The sequence below is a fragment of the Pempheris klunzingeri genome, chromosome 23 (assembly GCF_042242105.1).
Source record: "Pempheris klunzingeri isolate RE-2024b chromosome 23, fPemKlu1.hap1, whole genome shotgun sequence".
Classification (NCBI taxonomy): domain Eukaryota; kingdom Metazoa; phylum Chordata; class Actinopteri; order Acropomatiformes; family Pempheridae; genus Pempheris; species Pempheris klunzingeri.
In genome coordinates this window covers 8221800-8243320 of record NC_092034.1, presented here as the reverse complement: position 1 = coordinate 8243320, position 21521 = coordinate 8221800, and the positions used below count along the sequence as shown (strand labels likewise).

The window sequence follows — 21521 nt, the reverse complement described above, 5'->3', positions numbered from 1 at the left end:
GGGTCACTTGCAGAGGAAAAAAAAGAGCAAAAACACTATGAATCGTGTGTCAGAGGCAAAAACTGGAGTGAGAGAGAGAGAGAAAGGGGGAGTGAGTGAGGGAGAGCAACCAAGTTCGAGTGTGAGAATCGCTCCTGCCCTCTGTCTTCACACACTGCTGCCTGCATGTGTGTGTGTGTGTGTGTGTGTGTGTGTGCGCACCGCCTCTCCCTGCGCTCACTCCGACTCTCTCTCTCTCTCTCTCACACACACACACACACACACACACACTCAGACGTGCGCATACACAGACCAAGGGGGAGAGAGAGAGAGAGAGAGAGAGAGAGAGAGAGAGAGGGAGGGAGAGGGAGAGAGGGAGTGTGAGGGGAGAGAACACATCGCAGCAGAGATGCAGCAGGAGGTTTTCCGAGGTACGTTGTCTTGTATGCTTGCCTTCCTGAGAGACATCCAGAGAGAATAAGAGGAAGAGAGGCTGATTTCTGTTGTTTTCCTGCTTGTTTCGCTGCTTCACTCCGCTGCTGTGGCGCTTGTCGCTCCGCGCGTCAAGAGGAGGAAAAGGTTTTTATTTTACTGCGCGTGTGTCGGGGCGTGAGTGTCGGTGGGTGTGCGCATTTGTGCAGTGTGTGCGCGTTTGTGGAAGCGTATTTGTGTGCGTGCGTGCGCGCCCGTGCTGGGTCCGTCTGTGTATGTGTGCGTGCGTGTGCGTGCGTGCGTGTGCGTGCCAGTAACAGGCCCTGTCTCCCTCATCCTCCCCTCTGCTGCTGGCGCACCACGCAGTTCTTTTTCAAGAGCGATGACTCGTTTTGAGATTGTGATGAAACTTTTAATTTATCGGAGCCACTTGCGTCTCCGTGATTCACCGCAGACCGGGGAGGGGGGGCGGCCAGCGCACGTCAGAGCAGATGTGAGCTCTGTTGTTGGGGGTCTTAACGCGATGGGCCAGTCTCCCACCACTGCCCATCAACTTAATACAACACCAGAGGAAGTGTTTTGAGGGGAAAACTTGCATGCAGGCTGCGGTAAACATCTGTAGCTCCACCGACTGGTTCTGTCTCTTATTTCGGATTTGGGCCGCCCAGTTTGTCCTCCATTTTACCAGCCTGTTGTTTTGCTGGAGGTTGTCCCTGGTAGAGCAGCAGAGGGCATATTGATGTCACCAACCCCGTTGTTGCTGCCCATACCCTTACTTTTTTTTTTTTTTTTCCAAAACAGAGCATCTGCTGCCAACTACTCCACATTCCTGCTTTTCATGTGTGCCAAGCCAAGCCTCTGTGCGCAATGTATGGGATATATGATGCACACGGCCACAGGCTTAGGGGTCATAGGTCAGACAATAAGGAAGTGTAGTTTGTCGCTGCTCTGTGGTGTCACACAGATGATGTTGTCACAGCAGTGGCAGCTTTTTTTTTATTTTAGTCATTTGTGTTTAGGTCATACATGAGATAAATTGTGCGTGCTGTGTTTGCCTTCGGGCCTTTTTGTCAGCCCCGGGTATACAAGCACTAACATGCAAGTCTTGCGGATTGCAAGGCCGAGTTGTTTGATCGTGCTTTTTTTTTTTTTTTTTTTGTTTTCAATGCCACAAACATAAAGGATGTGGACGCGTTCAGGAAGCTGGTGCAGCGCTTCATCTTCTCTAGCCTACCACATACTTGCAGTTAATGGTGACTCTTGTAAACATGCCGCTCTGTCTCGTTCTCGCTAATACTCGTGTGTTTCCTGGTTGATTGAGACAGAGAACTCCAATAGGGCTTTTATACCTCCTTCAACAGGGACTGCGTGTGAAATTGAAAATGATTTTGGGGAAATTACCTCAAAAAGGTCACCGGTGTAGTGTTACCTCTCTCCAGGGGTACTTTTTTGGCCTCACTGTTTCCTAATTCCTACCTTGATTCTGTTGCAGCAGAATTATGGGAATTACGTGCTGAGCTGAGAGCTAACAGAGCGTGGAGAGCATGGCGTTTTAGACTTGGGCAGGTTCGCTGGTGCGTGGAGTGGCATGCGAAAACACCACGATATAACAGTGTACATGTGGGGAGGGGGAGATGAGGGGGCATGCAGTCAGTCATGCTGAGGGGGATCTGAAAGACAAGGAAACCATGAAATGTGAACATAGGGGAGACATGTTTGAAGTTACCCCTACCTCCCCCACTCACACCACCACAACCATCACTACCACCTCCGCTCAACCACTCCCCGACCCATACCAACTTCCCTTCCCCGTACCTCCTCCCTCCTTCCCTCTATCCCATCTGGCTGGTTCCACCACGCCGTCTTGGCCGGGGGGTTGTGGAGAGTTCAGTAGCTGTTCTTGCTAACGATGCCCCCCCCTACCCACCCACCCACCCACACACACACCCTGACGCGCACACATACACCCTCTCTTCACAGACCAACTGCTGCTCTGATAGTGGGGCCCCCCTGGCTGCCCCTCACTGGGGAGAAAGCCCAACCGACACCTTCCCCTTCCCACATGCTCCTCGCCGCTGGCTCACCGGCTGGAGCACCGAGGCCCCCCACATTCTGCCTTGCAGGCACTCCCCTTAACCCCTCACACGCACACACACACAATGACGGCACATCACTGCTAAATATATAGTTAAAGGATAATTCTGGCTTATTACAACTTGGTTGTTATTGTTGTAGTTTTGGCCATGATTCCTAATTTCCTATCAGTAATAATAATAGTGCGTTCAGCAATTTAATTACTGAGATCTGTGAATGCGGTAATGTTGCAATAAAAAGTGAGAAGAAATACCTAAATTGCAGACCAACTTCCTGGTCCCACTTTGACCTGCCGTACTTTAGGCACCAGTATCTCTTCCTGTGCAATGAGGAATTATCACCTAAATTAAAACCTCAAAATAGTGATTTAAATAACGTCTAAACTTTTGGTTCATTTACTGCCCGTTTTCCTTGACCCATCACAATAAGCCTTTGCAATGTTGCTGTGTTCCCAGATCTCAGCAAGTACTTTAGTGAGCGTTATGACGGCCAAAACTAGGAAAATAAAACCAGAATTGTCCTTTAATGGTGAGAGCAGAGATGACTTAAGCTTTATTCTATTAAAGGAGCTGTAACAGTAAGGTTTTGGTATAAATGTTAGTTGTTTACATTCATATTAAAATGAGAAATAAATGAAGTGGCACTAGAACGATAAAAAATGTAATTTGCTATGATCAGACATCCCCATTCTCAATAAAAAAATGCAGTCAAAAGTTTGTTTTAGAACCAAATTAAGTTTTAGCGTGCATGCCCTTTCTCTTTGAGCTGCAAAATATCACAATAACTGTGGTTAGATTTTTGAGGAATTTCCTTTGTGATGGAAAGAAAAAACAAAACAAAACAAGCATTGAATCCGATTATTTGTCTGTCAGCACATGTACCAGTTTCAGTCTGGAATAAACAGATTGCTCAACGGCTGGTTCAAGGCCTTGAGCAGGCGCACCGGCCAAACTCCTCTGCTGTCCTGTCTTATGTTATGCAAGGCCACTTCAGTCCCTAGTGCCTGTTTTTTTTTTGTTTAAAGTCAGTTGATCACTAATTAATGGCTTCAAGGTCATAAAGTCATCCATATTTTTCAGATGTGTGCGGCAAAGTGTCTCAGAGTCACATAGTAAAAATTCTGCTGGTTTGAAGTGGTCACAAACTTTAAGCAGGCAATATGTTTGGATAATTGAACCAAACAGCACTTGTAATTTCAAAACGTTACTTAAGTGGCAGAGAGAGGTAGACGTATCTGCAAGTTTGTGCTATTTATAATTATTGAACATTAAAGAATGAAAAAAATGAGATTCCCAGAATGAAAAGCCAGCAGTGTTTATTTTTGCCTCACGTCTGATAAATTGAATCAGTGCGTGGCTAAAAGTATCCGTCCCCTCTGCCTCTCGGTGAGGAGCGTCCGTCGTTATATGGAAGCCAATGCGTTATAATGTGTCTTTAGTGTTTACGTGAGTCTAGTTCGTAATTTATCCTTCACCAGCGGAGAACCTGTTCGTGCTTTGAGATTTTGTGGTGCCACGAGCGTAAATAGATGAACACTTCATAGGCAGGCCAACATGTTTGTTTGTGCAGAACATCCTGTTGCAGAGAGGTGTGGGAACAGGGTTGCTGTTTATTTTGATTTTGCTTTAGGGTCCTTGCCACATTCATGATCACATTTGTTTTTGTGCCTCTGAGTTGCACAGACGGATCCATGAGTGTATCCACTCATCCGCACAAATACGAAAGGGGTAAAAGTGTTCTTTTCCAGCATGTCCTATGCATTGCTGTGCACATTTCTGTATGTACCAGTAAATCCGGTACATTTAAAGCGTGTTAAAACCTCCCTCTCACAGTCAGACAGTGTGTCATGCAGGCTCTGCTTGTGCAGCGGCTGTGTGCGTCACAGGGAGATAAAGAAAAAGAACGAGGGGGCGTCATACGCATTTTCCTGTCCGCGGCGCGAGCATCAGATGGGATTTTTAGCCTTAGCACCGTCTCTCAGGGTGTCCGCCCACTTGTAGCAGACAGCCGCTTGCCATAAGGGATTTCCTGCACAACATCTATCGCTCAGCAAATGTGAGTGACAACGACGGCCTGTTTCAAGCCAGAGCAACAAAATATAACAAGCCTGGCGAGACAGGATTGTGCATCCTTGTTTTTAGACATAAATCATCTCCAGTAGACATGAACTGGTTTGCTGTCCCCGAACAACCAAAAGCATGTGCCTCTGCTTGCACTGAGTACGTCATTAGTAGACACTTGTGTTTTCCTTTTGTTGACTATACTTCATTCCACCTGTATCCTCAGTCTCAGTGTCGTGTTGCACTCAGATTCACCTTTTGGTTTTGAATGTCATTTACAAGTTGAACTACTTTATTCATGCCCGTCTCTCTTGCCTGTGGGCACGTTTGAGTGTATGTACAGTGCTGCGTAGACATGCATGTATATTTGTGAGTGTGAGTGTGTGTGCGTGATTATATGTTTGTCTATGTGCTGGTTGTTTTGTGTGTGTTGGTGTTTGCCTGGGCTCCCGTCTGTCTGACAGTGCAGTGTGTCTGACTGTTCCTGTTTCACCCCCCCCTCCTCTCTCTCTCTTCCTCCTCCTCCTCCCCTCTCCTTCTCTCTGTCTCTTGCTCTCTCACTAACCCTCACTCTCTTTCTCTCTCCCTTTTTCTATCACCCTTTCACTCTCCCTCATCCTCACCCTCTCTCTCTCTCTCTCTCTCTCTCCCTCCTCTTCCCTCTGCAATAACAGTGCTGACCTAGTTTCTGCCTGTTCAGGGCTGCCTGTGGAATTTTACAGCGGCCTGCCTTCCTGGCTGCTTTGCTGCTTGAAAACGCAGGCAGAAAAGCATGACTGAGGATTTTTCTTCTCTCTCGTCGCATCATTATGGCCTTATACTGTCTCCGTTCTTTTCCTCACTCTGCAGAGCTAAACAGATGCACCCATTTTAAATAAGTAATAACAGCACATTGCCTATCACATGTGAATCTGCAGCTCTCTGACGTATGGCGAAAATGTAGGAGGGCCACGTTCGCCACTATGGCAGTCGAATTAGAATGGAAATGAGAATAGCCTGTCGCTCATCGCCAACAGCTTAGCTGAGATTGTACCGGATGCAGAGGGCGGAAAAACACCCCTTCCCTGTGCACACGCATGCAATCTCCCTCCCTTCTCCTCTTCCCCTCTTTCCTTTCCCCCCCGCTTTTGCCTTCACAAATAAATGGTTAGAGTCATGCCCGGCAAATACTAGCCACTGCCAGGAATGGCTAACAAGGCTCTTGCTCAAATAGCAAGAGAGTGGGACAATTTTTACGTGCAATAGGACTGTGGATCTAAGTCAACACTCTATTCTGATTAAATCTGAACGCCTTCCAATTAGGCATAGGGAATGTTGTGTCACAGCCGAGAGAGATGGATCTCTGGAATGCCTTTTTGAAGGCTTGGTTGTGGCACGCTGAAATCTAAACCAGCACTGCCGCAGATTCATTCCTTCCCCCTGCCCTCTCCCTCCTTTCACTCACCATTCCTGGCTGAGCTGTTGGAGTTCAGCATTGCTGGGGCATTTAGTTTTCTTTTCCGTTGTGTGTTCCACAGGCGTCATGACTGCTGCTGCAAAAGCTTTAGGTGTAATGTTAATTCTTTGCTTTATGTTGATGTAAACTTACGTGTTGGATATTTATCTAAAGATGTTTATAATGCTATCACATTTTTTCTGATTTCTCTTCCAGATTTCGGGCGCTGGTCATGGTGTCCGGTGAGAAGGTGTGGGACCCCCTACAAGCGGGCCTTATTCAGTCACGTCTGAGTGAACAACACCTGGCTGCTGGGCTAACTCCCCTCTGCAACCACACACACAGTGCAACTAAGGACGCCACGTGCCACCAGAGTCAGCGGTGGTCACCTTTGTCTTCCCCGCCACTGCCATTAGTGGCTGTAGACACCCTTCAACCAGTGCGGGCCTCCTCACCATTGCACCTGCCTGTCAATTTCTACATTTCGCACAAGATCGAAGGGCTACACAAACCAATCCACGGTCTTGGAGTGGCCTCCCAGCCTGAAGAAGAGGAGGAGGAAGGGGAAGCTGAGCAGTTGGAAATGAAGGGTAAAAGGCATGGAGGCCGGGGAGAGGCCATGATGGAGGACAGGCTGGAGGACATGGCTGATGGACCTAAAAATGCAAAAATCACCCTAAGCTTCCCACTCAGTGCCGCCCCCCTCCCGGCCTCTTTGACATCTCCAAACCACTGTCGTAGCTCCTCCTCGTCCTCCCCTTCCCCTCACAGACGGCGGCCATCCTCCAAGAGCTCAGATGAGGGGTCGCTGTGGAAACTGGATGCTACCACGGACGTAAAGCACAGACCTTTTAAGCCCCTGAGGCCCGACAGCTCTCCGTCCTCCTCACCATCCTCCTCCTCATCTCCTATGACTGCTCATGCACTTATCAGGAAGGACATAAAATCCCCGCCTCCACTGAAGTGCTCCAAACTCAATCCAGAGACTCAGTTTCACAGGTCACCCCCTAGATCTTCCAACGGGTCTGTAGGGGGCTGTTATGGTGGCGATGGATGGGATGAGAGGCACAGGGTGGCCAACGGTACAGCCTCACCCTCTCAAACTGCCCAGATCCTCTTCAGTCTGGGCACGTCAGCCTATCAGAGAGGTGGGGATGCAGAGAGGAGGGAGAAAATAACAGGAAGACCAGCTGGGAAAGTGGGAAGCCCTCATGGACCAAGTCTTCACCCACCCACCCTCCACCTCCCTCCCCCCTTACCACCGCCTCCTCCTCCCCCATCTGAGGGTCTTACCGCACCCCCCCACTCATCCTCCTATTCCCCCACTGACAGCCTGAAGCCCGAGCTGATTTGCGGGGTGTGCCATCGGCTCTTCAGCTCGGCCTCCTCCCTGACAGTCCACATGCGGCTGCATCGCGGCAGCCGCGCCCTCAGTTGCCGCTACTGTGGCAAAGTCTTCATCCACAGCAAGAGACTGCAATCCCATGAGGCCTCCTGCAGGGTGCCAGGCCTACCCTCCAGCAGCCTGGGCCCTCCTTCTCTCACTGTGCAGCCAAAGGAGGAGCCACTGGAGGAGGGTGAGGTGAGAGTGGAGGGGGGAGTGATTGTGGGAGAAACAGACATCAGTAAGGCACGGCCAGGGAAGAAAGCACGGAGCCTCCTGGCACGTATCCAAGGTGATGATGCAGCAGCCACAGAGCTACTAGAGGGTGATGAGCACCATTTTGTGAAGGTGGTAGATGGCAATGTCATTTACTTCTGCTCTGTGTGTGAGCGTTCCTACATGACCCTGTCCAGCCTGAAGCGTCACTCTAATGTACACTCATGGCGCCGCAGATATCCATGCCATTACTGCGACAAGGTCTTTGCCTTGGCTGAGTACCGCACGAAGCATGAGGTGTGGCACACCGGAGAGCGGCGCTACCAGTGTATCTTCTGCTGGGATGCCTTCGCGACCTACTACAATCTGAAAACACACCAGAAGACCATTCATGGGATCAATCCCAGCCTCATCTCCAGTGAAAAGACAGCTAATGGGGGTTATAAGCAGAAAGCTAATGCCCTCAAGCTGTACCGCCTTCTCCCCATGCGCTCCCAGAAGAGACCATACAAGACCTACAGTGACAGTTTGCATAATGGCCTGCTACTTCCACAGTCTGACACACCTTCCCTCTCCATGCCTGGCCTGGGCTGCACTCTGGGCCCTGGGGACCTACAAACTCTTATCAGTGGAGCCCACCCTCAGAGTGTAAAGCCTGACCCAGATGCCTTCCCTGATCGCTTCCCTGTTTCTGTGGCTGCTGAGCACGGGGACCTCTCCGCACTATCACCCCTCCCCCAAACGGACATGCCTCAAGTTAGAAAACATGACAGTGAAGGCCTAGAGTTAGAGCAAGGGAGAGGCAGCGGCAGCTTCAAAATGTCTAGTAGCAGCAAAACCAAAACTCCCAAGACTGGCAGAAGCACAGAAACAAGCATGCCTTCTGTGATAACATATGGCCATACGAAACCGTCTGTCATAGTTCATGGTACAGCAGTATCATCCTCTGTTATCGTGCATAGTAACCAGGTCACTTCTGGAAGTGAAAAAAGCCCAATAAACAGCCCTTCCCCTGAAACCAGCAGCAGTCAGACATCATACAAGGCCAGTCCCAGGCCAATCAAAAAGCAAAGGGATAGTGCAGATAATCATAGAAAGAGGTCAAGGGACAGTTCTGATACCACAGAGGAGTCCTCAAAAGGTAGACATGATGCAGAGACAGGGAGATTATTTCACAAGTCACGCAAGTCCCACAGCAAGAGTGACATCTCTAACTCAAAGCAGTTGACACCATCAGTAGGGTCACAGGTCAAAGAGGCAGGGCCACTGTGTCAGATTACTGTACGTATCGGTGAGGAAGCCATAGTAAAGCGCAGCATCTCTGAGACAGACCTTAGGAGAGACAAGAGCCATTCTCCCCCGAAAACCAAACGGAGTGAAACATCATCGGTGCGGGAAGCCAAGGAACCACGCCACTCTCACTCCCACCATCATCACCATAAACACCGCCTCCACCGCAGAGCCAGCCTGGAAGCAGAGGGTGAGAAGGAGGGAGGAGAGTGTGAGGAGGAGGAGGAGGAGGACGAGGAGGAGGAGGAGCAGGAGGAGGAGGAGATCAGGAAAAAGAGCTCCAAATCGTCTGATGAAGTGAGGGAGTACTACTTCCGCCAGGAGGTGCGTGAGCAGGACAGCGACCATGACATGGAGGATAATTTATGGCGGCCTTACTACTCCTACAAGCCTAAGAGAAAGGCCCAAGCACACCTACAGAGGGTCAAAAGCTGGCAGAGGAAGCTGAAGTTCAAGCGCTCCATCCGACTGAAGAGGAGAGCAGAGAGGCTCAAGAATCATGTGAATAAAGAAACAGATAGATCGCAAGATGAGGAAGAGGATGGGAACATTGAGGATGTCGTAAAACTGTCAAAAGCCAACAGAGACAAAGGAGAGGAGAAAAGAAAAGATTATCTCTCTGCCCCTTTAAAGGAGCAAAACAAAGACGCAGAGGAACAAGTTAAGGAGGCCCGTCATGAGGTTTCCACTCCTCCTCTGCACTCTCCAAAGCCTCCTGCGTCTACCTCAGTGGCTCCTACGGGAATAAAGAGGCGGCCTTGGACTAATGGGAACGCAGCAGAGTGTGGTACATGTGGCCGCTGGTTCTCAAGCCCCAGGAAGCGAGACAAACACGAGCTGAGCCATCTGCTCGAGTTTGTGTGCCTCTTCTGCTGCGCCACTTTCCCCTCCAGGGATAAGTTGGAAGACCACCAGAGAGCCCAGCATCCCAAGCCCACCGAGGCATCCTCTGCACCCCCTAAAGTGGCACTTGGCGAACAGGTTGAAGGGGCTGGTGTTAAAACTGTGCCAGACATTGCAAAGTATGACGAAGAAAAAGGGGGGCAAGTAGGCATACTAGGGAGCAATTCTAGTCCAAGCCGCCTAAGCAGAAGAGCATTATCACGACACACCTGTCCACAGTGTCATAAGGTGTGCAAGACATCTTCAGCACTAACTCGCCATATTCGACGCCACGAGTTAAGCAGTTCACCAGAGAGAGAAAATGACGATAAGGACTCAGAGCCAAAATCAACAGAGACAGTTGTTAACACTGTTAGCAGAGACCCAGACACTGAAAAAGGACAGGTTCCCAGTGCTCTCTCTGTTTCAGTTATCAGCTTTTCAGCGCCAGACCCGCCCAGCAGTGGTGACTGTTTGGCATCCCAGCAGCATGAAGACCATCTCAGTGAACTGACAGATGAACATCACATGTCAGAGTCCCGTGACAAACCAGAACTGACAGAGCGCACACATCCAGCTCCAGAGAGAGAGCCCAGCCCACAAATTGCAGACCCTCCATTAGAAAGCCCAGTTAACCTCACGCCCACTAAACACGAATTCACGCCTGCCACACCCTCTACTCTCCAGAGCGTGCTGGTCATGAATGGACCTGAGTGTCTGGACTACCGCACCCCGAGCAAAAAGAACCTAGACAGCCAGATCCACAGAATACCCAGCCCTGTGCAAATCGTGGCACCCACCAACACCTCTCCAAATGTGCCCATGACGTCACAGACCAGAATAACCACTGCTGCTCCCCCTGTTTCCATGACAACAGCTCTCAGCTCTGAGGGGGGATTTATGAAACGGGATGGGGTCATTATGGACAGAGAGAGGCAGGGTGGGAGTGGTATATTTCTACATGCAGGTTATGAGGAACCACCTCTGGTCCAAGATCTCAGAGTTCAGTCTCTGTCCAGGAGTCCCTCTCCCAATGAAGCACAAGACCTGACCATGTCCTCTATTCTAGCCAGAGAGAGGGAGATAGAGAGGCTAAGAGAGAAAGAGAGGGAGTTGGAGAGACAGAGAGAAAGGGAGAGGGACAAAGAAATGGTGAAAGAGAGAGAAAAAGAGATAGAGAGGGCCCAGCAAATGAGTAGAGTTGCACACGCCCCAGAGAACCAGGTGTCTCTGCTGGTCCCTAAAGAGGAGCCCTTGAGCCCTGTGCCGTCCCCCCAACATATCCCCACTCAAACCACTATGAATGGACCCTCCTCACACAGGCACACTCCCAAGTCCCCCTGCCGGTCCCCTTCAGCTATTGGACTCTTAGCTCAAGCCAATCGCCAGGTTCACTCCAGTTCACAAGGACTCGACAGGCTCACACTGCCCACTGGAGCAGCTGGTGCTGGTGACCGCCCCTCTGCTCATGCTCTGCTTCTCCCCCGCGCCCCCCAACTACCTGAGCCGGAGCACCAGGACACTGTTTCTTCCAGAGATTCCCAGCAGGGGGATGCCATCCCAGCGGGCTACCCCTCCCAGAATTATCCCCTACCCCTAATTGTGCCGGACAGCTACCGCTCTGGTAAGAAGCAGGAGGAAAACCTGCTCATGTCCTCCTATCCTGCTGGAGCACTTCCCTTTGGCCCACTGGGGAAAATGATGGTCCCCAATGGCGGGGACCTGGCTAAGCTGCCATTTTATCCGGACCCTTACCAGCTGCTCTATGGGCCCCAGCTGCTGGCCTACCCGTACAACCTGGCGGCTCTTCCTGTGGCTCTGAATATGATGGCACCTGGAGGGGACAAAGTGGAGCCTCTGCCTTTCCTCCCCGCCATCTTCAACTACGCAGCCACTGCTGGGCCCTACATGGGCGCAGCTCCTCACCCCCTTGTGGCAAATCCCAGCCTCTACAGCAGCAGCAGCGGCAGCAGCAAGAAGCAACGAGACAGCAGCAGCAGCAAACCGTAGGACACAGAAGCACTATAAGGAACATATTTCAGTGGGGACGGCCTGGCCTGCTTAGGATGGGAGCGGGAGGGGTGCGTGCTCACTGGGTCAATAAGTACACTCGCACAGTACCCCTGCCACTCGTTTTTTCAGTAGAGATCAGAGCTAGGCATTATATCAGGAGTAGGTTGAAGGGAGGAGAAAGAGCAAAGAAATGGGGAGGGAGGCCGATATTACAGCGACGTATCATACTCCCCTCTCTTTACTCTTGCTCACCTTTCTCCGCGTCTCTCCTGTCTTACTGTAGTGTGTCGTAGTTCTAGAGCTTGATTAATCTTCCTCTCTGACTCATTATATTATCTATAAGAATAAGAACTGCTAACAGGGTGTGTGTTGTGTGAAAAATTAGTTCAGTCTGCTTCCCTTTATAGTCACCGCATAACGAGGATAAACGCTCTTCAGGGAAGGCCTGTGTGGGCAAGGATAAGGGATGAGACAGAAGAGTCCTTACTTAACATTTGGAAGTGGAGCATTGAGCAACTCAAACATTGCGTGTGTTTGTATGAGAAAATGAGACTGCAGGTGCACCCTGTTGTTAAACTGTCCATGAAAGTTATATATGAGCATGTACATGCACATTTATGTTGGAATTTGTGCATGCAGAGGTGGGCTTAAGCAGGTATTACTGCATATGTGTGACTGTGTGTGCGTGTGCGTGTGTGTGTGTGAGTGATGGAGTATATGTGTGAATGGCGAGATCATTCCGTGTGAGACGCACACAGCATTCCTACTCTGGTTGGAATAGCTACTGTAGGTCAATGTGTAGAAGTGCATTTAGAAGTGATTCCTCATATCCAAATCATTAAGAAGTCAATGCTATGGCTGGACGCGAGTCTTTGACAATGACAGATCATCTGAGCTTCTAATGTCTCAACTAACCTGGCGACTTTGTGGTCAGATGACACTGTAGGATCTGTATAGCATTCACCATAGTTTATACCTTATGTGCACAAAGTAGAAAAGTAGTGGTCACTTAAAGGGGACACTTGTAGCTGCTTTGGATATGTAGCTGGCCACTGGGTAAGAATTAAAGGCTGGTAGACCGTTGCACTTCCGTTTTTCATCTCATTTCCTTCACATAAAAAAGGAAAAGAATAAAAAAGACCAGTCAGCCTTCATCTTGCGTCGCTTTTTCCTCTTTGATTGGAAGAGGAAAAGGCTCCATTTCCTAAGCCAGGAAGAAGAAAGCAACAGCAAGGAAGGAAAAAGAGAAATGGATTCAGGGTATTGAGTTATTTCTGGATAGGATAAGAAATATATGGGCACAAAACTGTTGGACTTTTGAGTCAGAAGGCCCCACAGAAATGACTTTAGGGACAAAAAACGTTGTCCTGCTCCCTAACTGAGAGGAATTTGGAAATAGCTTGAACTATTTCCCCTCCTGCCCCGTGTCATTTACTAAGAGGTAGGAAAAGGCCAAAGCGGTGGCCGAAACTCCCCAGGTGCCTTCCTGGGGCCTTTTTGTTATGTGTCATGTTATCTCTATATGTTTGTTCTGTTAAACTATGTTGTTGTTTATGTTGTTTAGCCCTCTTACCAGATGGAAATGGCTTCAGTGAAAAGGGGGATCAAACTTAAAAATATGAATGTAAATTTAGTCATGAGGTTAATGAAGTACAGCTGCATTAATGGTAGAGTTGGTTTCAGTTCCTTTTTTGTTCCTGTTTTGACACAAATAACCTGTTAAAGAACCGTATAACGTCTGGTATGCATATATACAGTAGTCCTAGGAACATGTCAGTAAACTTGGGTTCTGTATCCACAAAGCATGAGCAACACTTGCTTCCTAACCGTTTATATCCTCAGCAAATCTGGCATTGTGCGCACAGCTTTTGTTTCTGTTTCCTTTTATATTTTCCGGCCTCTTCATCTTCCATATCTCTCTGTTAATATTTTTTTCATTCATTATAGTCCACAGTTTGGAAAAGATTATTTTAGGAGCTGTTCAATTCTCCCTCTTCCCTCGAGCATACACTCGCACACTGCACCTCCTCTGAATGAAGTACATATGTTTCAGCATGTGTGTGTGTGTGTGTGTGTGTGTGTGTGTGTGATGGCACTTTTGGTTCAGGCAGGAGTGTTAAAACACAGCGTGACCAACTGCAGGGGTGCACAAGCATCCCCTTGGGTGTGGTTACAAGCCTTTTTGCGTGTAGGCATACGTGTTTCGTGTACGAGAGTGAGTGACTGTGTGAATAAGAAAACCAAAATACTGTAAATCTGCCTAAGCAGCATATCCCTCGGCAGCATATGGGCCACCTGTTTTTTTTGTTTTTTGTTTTTGTTTTTTTTTGTTCTTTGACACTTTTCTGTGGGTTAGTTTCAGTGTAAAAAAGCCTTGCTGTCTCCAATACACTATCTCAAGCCATTCCTGTAGATGGACATGTTTGTGTTTTTGGACCATTTCTTATGCCATAGTTTGCCATCACGGTTATCATACAGACCAAAAGCATGCAAATCAACGTATTGTAGTGACTGGACTGGAATCTGGTGGTAATATTCAACTATTTACTGTATGTTTTAGTTTAAATGAATGTGCCTCTGCTTTGATATTTAAATAATTATCTATAGTAAGATGTGGATCTGCCAGATTTCAACTGTTAAGGTGCCTTGTTATGGCATAAGAAATTTGAATAGTAAATGAGCATTTTCTTGAGAAATTACAGTATAATTTGGAGATAGAGTTCATGGCTTTGTTTGCTATGAAGCTGTTCATAGATGTAGGGGTGTGGCTAAACTGTTTTGGTATCGTGTACATGTCTAGGGTAATACTGTGCCATATAGAGCCCACAAAATATGTCAATGTTATTTTTAAAAGATGTTTTAATGTTGCCTGATGACTTTGTCTTTAGATTTGATACAAAGGCTTGTAGCCACAGCTCTCCCAAAGTCTGTAGTCTCCTTTTCCGACATTCTTCTTGTTCTCTCTCTCTCTCTCTCTCTGTCTCTCTCTCTCTCTCTCTCCCCTTGTTTCCGTCTCCCTCTTTTTCTCTGCTGCAATCAAACAAAATAAAGTATTAACCTGATGACCCAATGAAATCAGCTCTAGTTTGGTCTCGTGTTTTTCTTTATTTATTTATTTTTTTTTATGTCTCTATTCATCTTTTTTGATCTAGATTGCCTAATGGGAACCATGTGCTTAAAGTTGGCGGATGCCTGCTTTAACATTGTTTGATCCTCCCTGTGGATCCTCCAGTGAAATGTGCGCTTAAGATTTAGCGAATTTGGTAAAAGCAGAACAAATTGTAAACATTCTTGGCACTTCTTGTAAGCACATGATCCATTGTTTGATACTGATGCAATTAACATCTGTCACTTTGTACAATTAATATCTTCTCTGTTTCACTGGTGAGTGTATTTTAGTATCTTTGGTAACTCATTCCATGGAGTTTTCTTTTATGTGACATTAACCACAGTGCACAGTGTCATGGTTTCCACAAATTTATAGTAATACACTGTGTCCTGAAAGTCTGTTGTGGATGTAAACCAGAGGCTCACCAAAGCTTCCTCTCGGCAGAGTCGGGAACTGATATCTTACCATCCTTGAATGAGCGCTTTCCCGCTGGTGATTGGTGGTTCAGACAGACACAAGTCAGCTTGGTGACTCACTCGTCTTTGCACTCTCAGAGTATGATGCCGGAGATGAATCGTCATCTGACGAAAATGAATATGAATGAAAGAATTTCAGAAATTGAGTAGATTTCACAAAACATTCATCCTGAAATGTCAAGGGTGAAAAAACAAAAGTGCATTCATGGCCTCGAGGATGGTTGTGATTTAAAGCCACAGTGCTCTTGCCACTAATGAATTCAGTTTGTCAGCATTGCAGAGCCCTGAATTAGTTTACCTCAATGTGTGTTTTTTCACAGCAGACATTTTGACTTGACATGGTGGGAAAAGCTCAGGTGGTACTAACAACATTAACGATATCTCTGTTGTAGTCAAGTAAGGCACGATTATGGGCCAGCATGCACAACAACAGGGCACAGAAACGTACCCAGCTAAATGGAACCCAGCCTTTGTTAATGTTGTTTGCACCTGTCCTGTTCTTACCGTGGCATCAATTTGTCTGCTGTACACACACTCAGCGACACAGCATCACACTGTGAGCGCACATATGAGAAAGAAAACTGTGTGGTTTGACCTTTTAGTACTTTTAGTCTTTGTTCCTTTGTGTGTGTTTGTGTTGTACTTTTCCCAGTTTTTCCCAGTTATCACAGCCTTCCTGGAAGGACACTGTATTACAGGAATGCAGCCAGCAGAAAAGAGCTCTGCGACTTGAAGAGCTCCCCCCCTCTCATCTCTCTCTCCCTCACCCCCTCACTCTACAACACATAGTCAGTCATAGCCAGTGGGGGTGAATCAAGGTTCCTGTGTAATGGGTAAACACACATCAGTAGTCTGTCTAAGGTCAGTCACCTGGCCTGCAGTCGTGTCCACTCTACATGAATCACCACAAAGGCAGGAGATCGACAGGCTGATGGAAATACAAGGTTCATGAAATATTTATTATTATTATATTATTTGCTGAATTTGTAATTATTTCTATTACAGTCATTTCTACAACAGCCTCTGACATCTTCACTCTCTTCTGTCCTCTGTGTACCTGTTTATCGTTTACCTATCTATCATTTACCCACCTACAGTTTTGCAAAGAATCACTCGATGACACAGGGATCGATGACCTGCACTGACCAAGGCATATTTGCCTTCCGGCCAGCTCACACCTACTCCTCAGGATAGCTTTGAGTCCGCAGACTACATAAAGCCGTGGGAGACTGCACACTTGGAGACCTGGGTGGGTGAGAGCACTGAAGGATGGCTGTGTCTTGGAAAGCGATGGCAGGTGGACTCCAGCTCATTTTGACCCTCACTCTGCTGGGGTGGGGAGCTGAGGGACAGGGGAACGGACGGGGGAAGGTACGTTCATGAAGAGTTCATGAAGAGTTTTCAGTTGTATTAAAAATCAATTATCTATCAATCTCTATCTAATAGTCTCAAGAGCTCGTGTGTCTATCGGCCACATTGAAAAACAAAGGAACACATTATATAAATGTGGTAGATAATCTGTGTTTATCTATTTTGTAGCTTCAATTAAGTCCCTAAATCTATGGATGGTTCCTGTGATATGTTTAAACTATTGTTTTGCTCACTCTAAAATTAGGAGTATGCCCTGTTTGCCCTGATGATAATTTCTTTAGACTTTGAGCTTTGCTCAGTTTGTGGGGGGGGGGAGTAAGCGACATCACCACAACACCACCAGCTGTTGATGATTTTTTCCATTAGGTTTAATGATAGCCATTGTCTACTGATATACTGTAATTAGATGCCATATGTCTTTCTTGTCAACGACTCCGCATTGATTTTGAACTTCATTACCTCTTCAGGATTTGAGTAGCCACACTTCCCTTGTTAAACAGTAATTAAGTTTTTAAGGTGAATCAATAATTGAGTGAAGTTCATCACTCATTTTAATATGGGCTCAACCACTAACCAATCAGGATATGTGACAAGGAAGCACAGCAGGGTTTTAATGAATGTGAACAGTGTGGAATGAAGAGCTGAAGTAATGATTTAGTGGTAAATTAATACCTTATGAACATTGTGTCTCCCAGAAAGAAGTCTCAGGCGGAGCTATGCTCTACCTCGGCCAGGACAGAGACATCTGGAGGCCGCTGATCCACACAACAGTCAACTTCAGTGATATCAGAATGTACGTCAGCAGGATCAAACCGCTGCACCGCGAGGGCTCCACAAAAACCACTCACTGAAAATCAATGGTGAAGGAGGGAGAAAAGGCTCTTGTATATTTAAATATTAACACTGGGGAGAATATGTGGAAGCAGGTACAGGGTAGTAGGAGTTCTAGTCCCATTGGTAGATTGCTGATCCTAGTCCCTTTACTTTTAATAACATAATTATTAAATATCCCTTCATTTTATTGTCTTTCTTCAACTGTAGGTTCCTAAAACCATCACTCCCCTTTACCCCACTGGTCTGGATGAACTGGAAGCTAAAATAGTGTCAGCATTAAGTTAAATTAAACTAGTCAAAACAAAAAGGGGGAGAATCATCATCTTTATTTTCTATTTTTCTGCTTCTGCAGTATCAAATCATCATTTCAGTTGCGGACGTTTGACCCAGAAGGTGCAATTTTCTATGGACACACCAAAAACGGTGGGGAATGGTTTGTTTTGTCCCTGAAAGATGGCATCCCCCTGATGCAGATGAGCAAAGCAGGTGCCCTCCTAGGTGTGGCAGGCGGCCCCAAGCTCAATGATGGCAAATGGCACACAGTGAGTCTGCAGTGCAATTAGATTTTCTTGTCAATCAAGATGCAACGTCTTGAATTATCAAAAATCTCAGAAACAAGTGCCACATAATGATCAAACCACGCGGACATAGAACTCCAAATGTGTGACATGTGTTGCAAAACGGGACATTTTAGTCTGAATTCTTCTTGTGCTCCTGGTGCCACCAAGCTGGAGGTGAGCAACCAAGAGCATTTTGTGATTCTAGATGTGGACGGCTCCACCGGCCTGACGGTGGGCTTGCAGTCCAAACATGCACAACATGTCTTGTCAGGTGAACTGCAACTGGCCCTTGGTGGGATCCTGGTCGACAAGGAAAGGATGATTATTCCGGTATGTTAATCCACCCCGGGATACTTTCCCAGGGTCTTTCTTTTATCTGTTTTGTTCAATAGATTCCACATTTGTAATTTGATCCACTTTTCATCAATGTATTCAGCACGTACTTCTGCTTTATATACCAATTTCCTACATTTCCCATAATGACTTTCATCAACAACCAGAAAATGAACTTGTCATGAGCGAGAAGTAAAAGAAGTAGCAGTGATGCAGCAACAGCATAAGAGTGTGCTGTTCCTGTCTTAAAGTCACCTTTGTGCAAAACTCTTTATTTCCACCCTGAACATAGCAGTTTTTTTCCTGACTGCTTTTGCATGTATTTATAACACATACAAAACATATTTTGAACATGTTTTGAAAATCACGGTGCAAAAAACAATATGAAATATCAACAATTTTGCCCACATACATGTCCATACGGCCTACATACGGCCTAACTACTATGGTAATATAACCCAAAATGTGATGTCCACGCATGTGTACGCCAGGTCTTTAGAGGTTAAAGGTACTATGGATGAAACCACTGAGGAAGACTGTATGACACAATTAAAGCTCAGGAAAAAAGAACAGCTAGTGGGCCTTGAGTTGGGATTATTTTGTCAAAACATATGTCTGGTATTTCAAAGGAAGCTCTTTGGTGGCTGCATTGCATTCTGGTTTATTGAGTCATTTGGCAGCATGTCTGCCTCTTCTTCTGCAGATATATCCATGTACGATATACATATCAGCACAAAATTATGAGTATTGGAGCTGCGGCTTTGTGCTGGAAATACTTTTGCTACATGACTTAGTGTCAACACTTTATTGGCTATTCTCTGTAATAAAATAGACATACTACCATTAGAGGGGTCTAGTAAAGTGTAACAATACTGTAGGGGGGTTTTGAGGAGGATTTCTTGTATTAAGCACGCTGTAATGGCTCTGTGACAATGTGCAGTGAAAAATGACCAAATCTCGAACCAATCACATATTCCCACTTCTCTGCTCGTCTTGCACTTCATTATTCCACTAAGTGTATTGTTGTGTTCTTTGCCATAGTTCGAGCCGCGACTGGATGGCTGTCTGCGGAGCGGCCGCTGGCTAAACCTCACTATTCCTTGGGAGACAGAGGCAGAGGATCTCTGGCCCTGCTATCAAAACATCCAACCTGGCAGCTACTTCCCCGGCAACGGATTTGCCATTTTCAACATCTCAGGTGGGAATATTGTACCTGATTATACAAGATATGGGCAAGTGCTAACACTCCCTCATATAATAACAAGCCCTCCAACAGGCTCGGATAATCAGATTTAACATGGTAATGGACAATAAGTGGGTTTTTACTGGATGGTTAACAAATAACTGCAACACAAATACTATTAATTGTATGAGTTATTTTATTCTTTTATCCTCTGCAGCTTTCCCCATTGAGGCAGATCATGGGGTCAAGATTGAGATTTGGGGAGATTTCAGTAAGATGGATGGGACCATATTGAGCATCAAGGCTCCTGGGGAAGACTTGATGTTCACTTTAGTGGCCAATAATAACACTAAGGTATGTGCATGAATCAGACATTAGTCGAACTGAATTTACCGTAATTCCTAGCATCTGTTTACAGCTGCCCGTGGTAGTGTAACGGCGGCCTACATGAACATTTGCTTCATCATTCAAACACACGGGTTGGAGGCCACCATTCATTTATCCACGGGGGTTATGTTAAGTTATTTCCTCCGTCTCTCTCTTCTATTTGCAGGAGGTCACCCTCAGTTTATATGAAGAAAAAATGACCATGAAAGACACTCTCAAGAGACTGGTGATAACCTTTCAGACAACTGTAAAAGTATTTCAAGATGAAGACGAATCACAGTCCACTTTGTTAACTATCAGTCCTGTGAGCCGCCCTGGATATATGACCACATGGAGAGAGGGTCGTCTGGCCTTTGGAGGTCTCCTAGGTGAGATTAAACAGCGATGATGTGCCGTATGCCTCTAAAATGTCTGCACACAGTGTCTGTGTGTTCAAAGTTAAGGTCCCGTATTACTATGCAGAAAGAGGAATTTGATTTGGAGACAAGCTTTACAGAAAAAAACACACAGAAAACAAATAAATAAATGACCTTTATTTTGTATAGCGCCTTTCTAGTAATTTCAGCTACTCAAAGCCCTTTTACATTACATCCTCATTCACCCATTCACACATCATTCATTCAGGAGGAGAAATAACACTGACAGCACAAGAAAACAACCTGATGTGCTAAAATATATCTTCATTTTCTTCCTCCTCTTTTTCACTTTCCAGGTGAGGGTGACGACAACGTTGGCTCCCACTTCTTAACAGGCTGTCTGGAGAAGATCCAGGTCCAAGGGAAAGACTTGGATCTGGATTTAGCCGCCAAACACAAGTCCATCTCCTCTCACAGCTGTCCTGCATAGAGCATGAAAGTGTGCTTATACAATATGTAGACTAGATGTTTGCAGCAGATTGGACCAAAATTATAGAGACTCGCCTCTACAGAGCATTACAATATCCTAATAACTGCTAAACCTTCCTATCAGATTACTAATAGTCATTATGTAGTCAAATGTGATATTTATGACGATTAACCTTTAAATTCTGGATAATTTCCAATAAAATATGAATATGTTGTGCAATAAATATGTCTCCCATCATCATTAACAGAATATGCTGATTAATCTGAAATATGTGAGTGGTTTTGTGACCTTGGTAGGTGTAAGAGTATGTTTCTAAACAAAACAGGATTCTCCTTTACGTGGCTATCAATGAACGTGATTTTTACTGTTAGTGTTTAAGGCTAAATAACTCCCAATAGTCCAAACACTGTGATTAAATACTAATGATAGATACTGAGAGGGGTATGAATGAAAAAGATTTACCGCATGGATTTTGCTCCCTCTAGTGGTTTGTTAAAGATAATGTTTGAGACGTACCATCCACTCAGTGTGTGTGATACCATGTTAACAGTAAAACAGTTTCACAAAATGTAAAATCAAAAATATGACTATGATCTAAGAAAAATAGTCAGTTTTAAATAGCAGCACAAATGTCACA

General features: G+C 46.2%; 2 protein-coding genes across 2 annotated transcripts; both read left to right on the top strand.

Moving 5' to 3' along the window:
* The first annotated feature begins 341 nt into the window (after window positions 1-341).
* On the top strand, window positions 342-14854 carry zbtb4 (zinc finger and BTB domain containing 4). Its single transcript, XM_070854536.1, has 2 exons — window positions 342-410; window positions 6217-14854. Exon 2 carries the CDS (start codon window positions 6233-6235, stop codon window positions 11780-11782), a length of 5550 nt encoding a protein of 1849 aa, XP_070710637.1. The 5' UTR covers window positions 342-410; window positions 6217-6232; the 3' UTR covers window positions 11783-14854.
* Window positions 14855-16639: 1785 nt separating this feature from the next.
* On the top strand, window positions 16640-20884 carry shbg (sex hormone-binding globulin). Its single transcript, XM_070854959.1, has 8 exons — window positions 16640-16741; window positions 17437-17534; window positions 17928-18117; window positions 18304-18465; window positions 19510-19666; window positions 19869-20005; window positions 20205-20406; window positions 20751-20884. Exons 1-8 carry the CDS (start codon window positions 16640-16642, stop codon window positions 20882-20884), a joined length of 1182 nt encoding a protein of 393 aa, XP_070711060.1.
* Window positions 20885-21521: the final 637 nt, after the last annotated feature.